Source organism: Protobothrops mucrosquamatus, unplaced genomic scaffold, assembly GCF_001527695.2.
Source record: "Protobothrops mucrosquamatus isolate PMUCROS unplaced genomic scaffold, P.Mucros_1.0 scaffold4811, whole genome shotgun sequence".
In the NCBI taxonomy this organism is placed as follows: Eukaryota; Metazoa; Chordata; class Lepidosauria; order Squamata; family Viperidae; genus Protobothrops; species Protobothrops mucrosquamatus.
Genome location: NW_015390701.1, coordinates 65674 through 73173, shown reverse-complemented (window position 1 = coordinate 73173; position 7500 = coordinate 65674). Strand labels below are relative to the sequence as shown.

At 48.7% G+C, this 7500-nt stretch overlaps 2 protein-coding genes across 3 annotated transcripts in view; one reads left to right on the top strand and one right to left on the bottom strand.

The window, feature by feature from the left end:
* Nucleotides 1–698, bottom strand: part of SYT11 (synaptotagmin 11) — an 8552-nt gene extending 7854 nt beyond the window's left edge. For both annotated transcript variants that reach the window (XM_015828719.1, XM_029286749.1), the window contains exon 1: nucleotides 665–698. In XM_015828719.1, the coding sequence (XP_015684205.1) occupies nucleotides 665–698 (34 nt within the window). The remainder of the gene's footprint in view (nucleotides 1–664) is intronic.
* A 1586-nt stretch (nucleotides 699–2284) lies between these two features.
* GON4L (gon-4 like) overlaps nucleotides 2285–7500 on the top strand; it is a 28726-nt gene continuing 23510 nt past the window's right edge. Inside the window, exons 1-7 of the mRNA XM_029286750.1 lie at nucleotides 2285–2362; nucleotides 3570–3699; nucleotides 4672–4818; nucleotides 5012–5217; nucleotides 5314–5388; nucleotides 6097–6147; nucleotides 6829–6879. Coding sequence (XP_029142583.1) covers nucleotides 2285–2362; nucleotides 3570–3699; nucleotides 4672–4818; nucleotides 5012–5217; nucleotides 5314–5388; nucleotides 6097–6147; nucleotides 6829–6879 — 738 coding nt within the window. The remainder of the gene's footprint in view (nucleotides 2363–3569; nucleotides 3700–4671; nucleotides 4819–5011; nucleotides 5218–5313; nucleotides 5389–6096; nucleotides 6148–6828; nucleotides 6880–7500) is intronic.

The following is a 7500-nucleotide window of genomic DNA, read 5'->3' as shown; positions in this document are numbered from 1 at the left end:
GTGGGTGGCACTGCCAAGGCCCGGCTGGAGAAGGGGCAGCTTTCCTCCCTCAGGATGCTTTTCTGCAATCGAGGGCTCGCTGCGGCTTAATTACGGCAGAATGATCAGATTATCCCGATTCCAAGAGGGAGAACGCTAGAAAAAGAAGGATGGGGTGGGGGGTGTCGTGTTTTTTTTTTTTTAGGCAGGCAGGCTGAGGGTGGTAGGGTGCTGCGGGGAGATTATTTGTGTAGGGCTGGTCGTGTGTGTGTATGTATGTGTGTGTGTGTGTTTGTGTAGCGTTGGGGCGTTTGTGCGTTTTTCTCGGAATCTTGCAAAGATCAGCAGCCCCTTGCAAAGATCAAGAGGGAAGATTCCCTGCTTTGGAGCCGTCTGGGTTGGGAATTTGGGGTGGGGGGGGAGGGAAGAGAGAGAGATAGAGGCTGCCAAGGCAGGTCGTTGTGCAACGCCACAAGGCCCAGGGGGGATTATGGGAGGGGGGATTATGGGGGCGTCCGGGGATTTGCAAGCCTCCCAAAGCAGGGAGGGATGCCCGGGCTGAGCTGGGCACGGCCGGGCTGCAGCCAAGAAGAAGGAGGAGGAAGAGGAGGAGGCCGGCCTATGGCACACAAGGCCCGCCGCGGAGCTGGCATGGCGCAGCGGCCTTTCTCCCCGGCCCACTCACCGAAGCTGGGGCGGACGCTGGCGATCTCGGCCATGGCAGCCGGCGGAGGAGCAGCGGCGGCAGGGCGAGGCGCTCCGGAGGCGCCCGAGGCGGTTGCGGCGCTGAAGATGCTCTTCGCCTCCCCAGGGCGATGCAGGAGCGGGCGACTGGTCCTCCCTCGGCCCTGGCTCCGCCCCTTTGGAACGAAGCCCGGGCAGAACGCCGCCCCTTTGGAACGAAGCCCGGGCAAAGCCCCGCCCCTTTGGAACCTGGCTGACCCAGCCTCGCTTGCGCTGCGCGATGGAGCCGCCCGGAGGGTGACTGGGCAGGCTTGGCGGTGGATGATGGGTCTCTGCGGAGCTTTTTTTTTTTTTGGGTGGGGGGAGTTGCTGGGGATTTAGGACCCGTTGCCAACGAAACGCCTGTTTCTAATGGCCATTTCAGTGACTTTTTTTTTAAACCTCGGCTTGCTGACTGAGGATGGGCTTTGTAATACTTGAACTCTGGGTTGTGTGGGACCGCCGCGCTGGTGAAACTAACACGGGTGTTCCTTCTTGAACGGGCAAACCGAGTGCGTCGTTCTAATAGCCGTTCGAGCAAAGAACTCTTGAATCTCTTAACGCCCGCCCCCAGCTCTCTTTGTTTACTGAGGATGGGCTTTGTAGTACCGGTGCATTGGGGAACTGACATGGGTTTTCCTTCTTGAACGTGCAAGCCAAGTGCATCTGTCTAATAGCCGTTCGAATAAAGAACTCTTTAATCCCCCCCCCGCTCCGCTTGGTTACTGAGGATGGGGTTTGTAATACTACGGGTTTTGTACGACTGTTGCACTGGCCAATTCACATGGATTTACCTTCTTTAACGCGCAAGCAAAATGCAACTTTCTAATAGCCTACAGTGGAAATTGCTATCTGTAAAAATAGATACGTATCCCTATTGGAAAGAACGGCCCATTGGGAACCGAATGATAGATTGTCTTATTTCCTCCTGGGCTGTAACGTATATATCGTAAACCGCCCTGCTAAGTTTTTAAATAAGGTATTTGGGCTAAGAACCCAATAAATCGAAGAAATTGGGGTACTCTGCAAGGGAGAGCGTCTTACCTGCTTGCTGATTCTTTGTATTATTAAATAGGCACTTTATTACTGCCTTCCATTTATTTTAACCTGGACCCAGATTATGTATTTTATTTTTATCGATAAGGCCGCAAGACTAATCAATTAATAAAGTATTCTAATAGCCATTCAGGGATTGCATTTAGTAAAGAATTTAATCTTTTTTTTTCTACAGCTTGGTTTTGTTTAAATTTAGGGCATTTTCTGACTTGAAGCCATTGTTTTGTTTTAGCTGTGTGGAAGCGTGGAGGATTTACAGATGCTTTTAAGCAAATAAGGATAATCCCGGAACTGAAAACCCTGCATTTATTAGGCTGAGTCAAGAGCTCAGATATTTTTAATTTAACGTATGGGATAAAGAATCGGGGAGACATGCAGCAAAAAGAATAATAAGGGTTGGAGAAATTAAAAAAATAAATAAATGGATGGCATATTCAGGTACGGATCGCTCCCGGGGAAAAAAATTTCTATTCTAAAAAAACAAAGCGATCCCAAACAAATTCATTATTCCAAATAATATTGCGAGATGACGAGCAAAGACAGCCCGGAGGGAACCTGTGACGTCAGAGCTCTGGCCCCGCCCTCACGTCACGCGGCCCTCCAAGTTTGGGAAAAACAATCCGCGAAGAAACGGCGTGCCAGCAACCAACATGGCGGCCTTCGCTTCTAATCGCTTTTCCCTTTTTAAAATCTCGCCCTTTTAAGTCCTGAGGGAGATTCTGCCTCGTCGGCGACAGACGCCGACAGTCTTCTCCCTCGCTCCTCGCCGGCTCTAGAAACTTCGTCGCGTAATCCCCACCGGCCGCTCCCTCCCCTCGGTTCCGCGGGCCCGCACGAAAGATGGCGGCCGTGCCGGGCTTTTCAGTCGCGCATGCGCGAGCGCGCCTTCTCGCCTTTCCTTGACGTCAGTTCCGCTTCCGGCCGGGGAAGCGGGGCCTCCGGATTGAGGGGAAAGGAAAAATGGCTGGAATGAGACGCTGCAACTGTGGGGGAACCGCCGGGGAAGGTCCTCGGTTAGTGTCCGGGGGGGGGGACCGATACGTGTCCAGTAGTCCTCTCTTAACGACCGGTCGCTTAGCGACCGTTTGAGGAGGGGGTCACCTGCAGCGACGACCACAACTCCCATCATCCGCAGCCACAGCTGTGGCTGGGGTTTATGGGGGTCTCTTTCGGCTTTTGCCGGCCCAGGCATCCTCTAAAAAGCGCTCGACTACAACGCCCATCCTCCTAGGGCGATGTGTCTCCCTCCTCCCACCTGGGTTCCTGTTGAGTTCCAAGACCCATCATCCCCAGCCACGCTGCACCAGCCTGTCTTTCTTTTTAGGAGTTGCGAATAATACGTTGCGTTTAATAAACAACAGTGTCATACAGGTCGTCCTCTATTTAACAACGGTTCGTTTAGTGACCGTTTGAAGTTAGTGACTTTAGGACCGTTTTTTTCACACTTAACGACCGTTTGCAGCATCCCTGTGGTCACGTGATCCAAATCTGGATGCTTGGCAGCCGACTCGCTTCTGTGACGGTTTGCAGGATCACGCGGTCCCCTTTTGCGACCTTCCAAGGAGCAAAGTCAAATGGGGGAAGGCCGATTCACTTAACAACCGGGTGCCTAACTTAAGCAACTGCAGTGATTTGCTTAGCAACTTGGACGAGGAAGGTCGTAAAATGGGGCAAAACCCACTTAACCAACGTCCGCAACTGGGACCATGATTTCTCTAGCTAAGCAAGGCAGGTGGGAGGTGAGTCACGACCCGTTTTACGACTTTTCGCTGTGTTTGCCTGCCAGTTCGAATTCTCTTTTGTCTTTGCAGCGCTCCGTCGGGAAGCCTTTAGCTGCCATGTCCCTCTCTCCCGCCATGTTGCCCTGCAAGAAGAGGAAAACCATCCGGATGGATCCCTTTTCCGAAGCCGAGCCTGTTCCAACCGAGGCGTCTCCTTCAGGTGGGATCAGCCGGCTTGGCGATCTGGAGGAGACCAAGTTTTTAAGAAGAGACTGGACAGCCATTTGTCTGAAATGGTATAGGGTTTCCTGCCTGAGCAGGGGGTTGGGCTAGATGACCTCCAAGGTCCCTTCCAACTTTATAATAATAATAATTATTATAACCCTCCTCGGACTGAAGTGGATTAGTTGATGACTTTATATCTGTGGACGGCCCTTTTTCTACCCTCCTGGATTCTGTAGCAGCGGTAGACCTCAATTTATTCCCTTTATTTATTAATCGAATTTGTACAGTCACCCATCTCACATAAAGCTAGAGTGGACAGTGGGCAATAAGTGGAATAAAACAACAGCTGTAAAATAAATCCATGTTAAAAGATTTATATACCGTATTTATTATGAAATTTGTTTGCCACCCATCTTGTTTCAAAACGACTCTGGGCGGCTTACAACATAAAAACGTCAAAACCATCAGATATAAATATACCCCATGAAATGACAATATAAACAGAATACAACCCTTGACACAAGATGGAAAAGAGAGCAGCCTATTTCCACGGAAGTCGTAGGTGAGGTTAGCTCTTCCTTAGATAAGTAGATAGATAAAAAAATTATATTACGAGCAGATAAATATTATAGAAACAAATATACAAACCCCAGGCTAAGGGGATAAGAATGACCACCTTAACAATGGAACCATCTAAACATATCTTCGGTTCCCCGGAAGCTCCAGACCTGATTACATAACTAGGTCTTGTGTTTATTTAGTCTCTTTTAAATGTATTTTTTTAAATAATCAGATTAATGGGTTAGGAATGTGTAGAAACTTAGAAGAGCATCTGTGTGTGTTCAAAACTGCTGACCCCTTTCTGAAACATGGAATCAGTTCCTCCTTATGCTGCAGATCTTTTCTTGAGAATCCTCTTGATCACAAATGGTATTTTCCCCGATTTTTCTTCTCTTTTTTTTTCTAGATTGCTCCCTTTTGCCAAAGCCAGAGGCCGAACAGGAAGACGGAGAAGTTCCTCCTACTATGAAATCCCTGGAGGGCGCGCAGAGTGTCGATTCGCTCCAAGAAGTAAAGGCGGAAACTGACGAGACGGCCCTTTTCATTTCAGTGGGTGAGTCCGGAACGGGCCAAATACACAAATATTTTTTGTAAGCGGGGTTGATCTGTTCTGTTCTATGACAAACCACGATGGGCAGGCTCCATTGCGGTCGTAACCTGAGGACTGTCTATAATGGACCCAGCCCTCTCAGGGTTTGCTCACCTGCCTTTTTAAAAGAATGCCGCTGTTTGTTCCTTGTTTGCAGATGAACGAGAAGGAGGGAAAAAAACCAGGCGGAAGGGAGTTAAAAGGAAATGGGAAGGGAAGTTCGCCGAGGAAGATGAAGGAGGAGGAGGAGGAGGAAGAACTTTAGCTTGTGACCTCAAACTGGACGACACCCTGGACCGGACGCTGGAAGACGGGGCGAAGCAGCACAATTTGACAGCCGTCAACGTGCGAAACATCCTTCACGTGAGTGTGGCAGGGAGACGGGCCGCTCAAAGCCCCAGGTGGCTTTTCCTGGCTTGGAACTCAGCAAGGTGAGAAACTCTGATTTCTTCCCTGCAGGAGGTCATCACCAACGAGCACGTGGTGGCCATGATGAAAGCAGCCATCAGCGAAACGGAAGACGCCCCTGTCTTCGTAAGTCTCGCGGCCCTCGGATTGGAGTAGACGGGGAAGGCGTCTCCCAGAAGGGGCCTGTATATCTCAGCAGGGAAATGAGATAGCAGGTCTCCCCATAGCAGATTCTATGTTGTTTGAACAACTGTTTTTTTTCTCTCTCTCTCTCTCTTTCTTTCTGTTTTTCTCTCTCTCTTTCTCTCTCTCTTTCCCTCTCTTCTCTGTCTCTCTTTTCTCCCTCTCCCTTTCTCTATTTCTTTTTCTCTTTCCCTCTCTCTCCCCTTTCTCTGTTTCTATTTTTTCTCTCTGTTCCTTGATCTTTCTCTCTTTCTTTCTTTTTTCTCTTCCCCTCTTTCTCTCTTTTTCACTCTCTCCTGTCTTTTTCTCTCCCTCTCCTTTTCTCTCTCTCCTCTTGCTTTCTCTTTTTCTTTTTCTTTTTTTCTCTTTTCTTTTTGTCATTCTTCTCTCTCTCTCTTTCCCTCTGTCTCTCTTCTCTCCCTCTTTCTCTATTTCTTTTTCTCTTTCCTTCTCTCTCCCCTTTCTCTGTTTCTCTTTTTCCTGTTTCTTCCTTGCTCTTTCTCTCTTCCTTTCTTTTTCTCTCTTTCCCTCTCTCCTTTTCTCTCTCTCTCTCTCTCTTTCTCTATTTCTTTCTTCCTCTCTCTCTCTTTTTCTTTTTTGTCATTCTTTCCTTCTCTCTTTTTCTCTCTTTTCCTCCTTCCCCCAATTCAGGAGCCCAAAATGACACGGTCCAAGCTGAAAGAAGTGGTAGAGAAAGGGGTGGTAAGTAAAATATAGTAGCCATGTAGCTCATACCTTTGCGCTCTCTCTTTCTCTCTCCTCTCTCCCGCCCTTCAAATATATTCTGGGGTTTAAAAGTATTCACTTATTTGTATCCTGCTTTCATTATTTTTATAAATAATTCAAGGCTGTGAACACAAACAACGTCCCTTTCTCATCTTCCTATTTTATCCACGCTAACCCTATGAGGTGGGCTGGGCACAGAGGGAGGGACTGGCCCAAAGCCACCCAGCCCTCATTCATGCCTAAGGCGGGACTAGAACTCACCGCCTCCTGGTGATTGGCCCAAAGTCACCCAGATGGCTTTCATGCCTAAGGCGGGACTAGAACTCCCCGTCTCCTGGTGATTGGCCCAAAGTCACCCAGATGGCTTTCATGCCTAAGGCGGGACTAGAACTCACCGTCTCTCCATTTCTAGCCTGGTACCTACACCAAAGTGGCCTGTTTTTGTTTTATTTGTTAGTATTATAAGATAAGGCAACAGATTTTCCCTGTTTGCTGAAACAGCCTGGATAAATGTGGGGCCATTTTCAGAACATTCTAAATATGAATGAGTGGAAGTGTACATGAGTGAACGGGAGGTGGGCCCTGCCTAGAATTCATGCACTTCCTGATTTTTGTATTGGATGGCAATGGTGCCAATCATACTCGTTGCCTCCTCAGGTGATTCCAACCTGGAATATTTCTCCCATCAAGAAAGCCAACGAAGTCAAGGTCAGTACTGTGAGGTTTTGATAATCTACTGTGGCAGGCCTTTTATTGTTCTTTATGGACTGGGGCGGTTGGGAGTAGAAATCCATAAATATCTGAAAAAAATATACACATTTGTTGCACTGGTAGGGATTGGTTAGCAAATACCTCTATCTGTAGGATCCTTGGTACTTTCTGAGCGTCTTCAAATTCTTGCAGACGTTTCATGACCCAACTAGGTAATAGCATCAGTGCTAGAAGGGAAAGGAGTTTGCAGAGAGGAGGAGGAGGAGGAGGAGGACTGTGGGGTCCTTGGTGCTCTCTGAGCTGGGTGGTTTTCTTGCAGACATTTCATGACCCAACTAGGGAACATCATCAGTGTTAGAAGGGAGTGGGGTTCATGGAGAGGAGGAGGACTGGGGGGTCCTTGGTGCTCTCTGAGCTGGGTGGTTTTCTTGCAGACATTTCATGACCCAACTAGGGAACATCATCAGTGCTAGAAGGGAGTGGGGTTCATGGAGAGGAGGAGGACTGGGGGGTCCTTGGTGCTCTCTGAGCTGGGTGGTTTTCTTGCAGATGTTTCACGACCCAACTAAGTAACATCATCAATGTTAGAAGGAAGCGGGGGGGGGGGGGGGGAAAAGG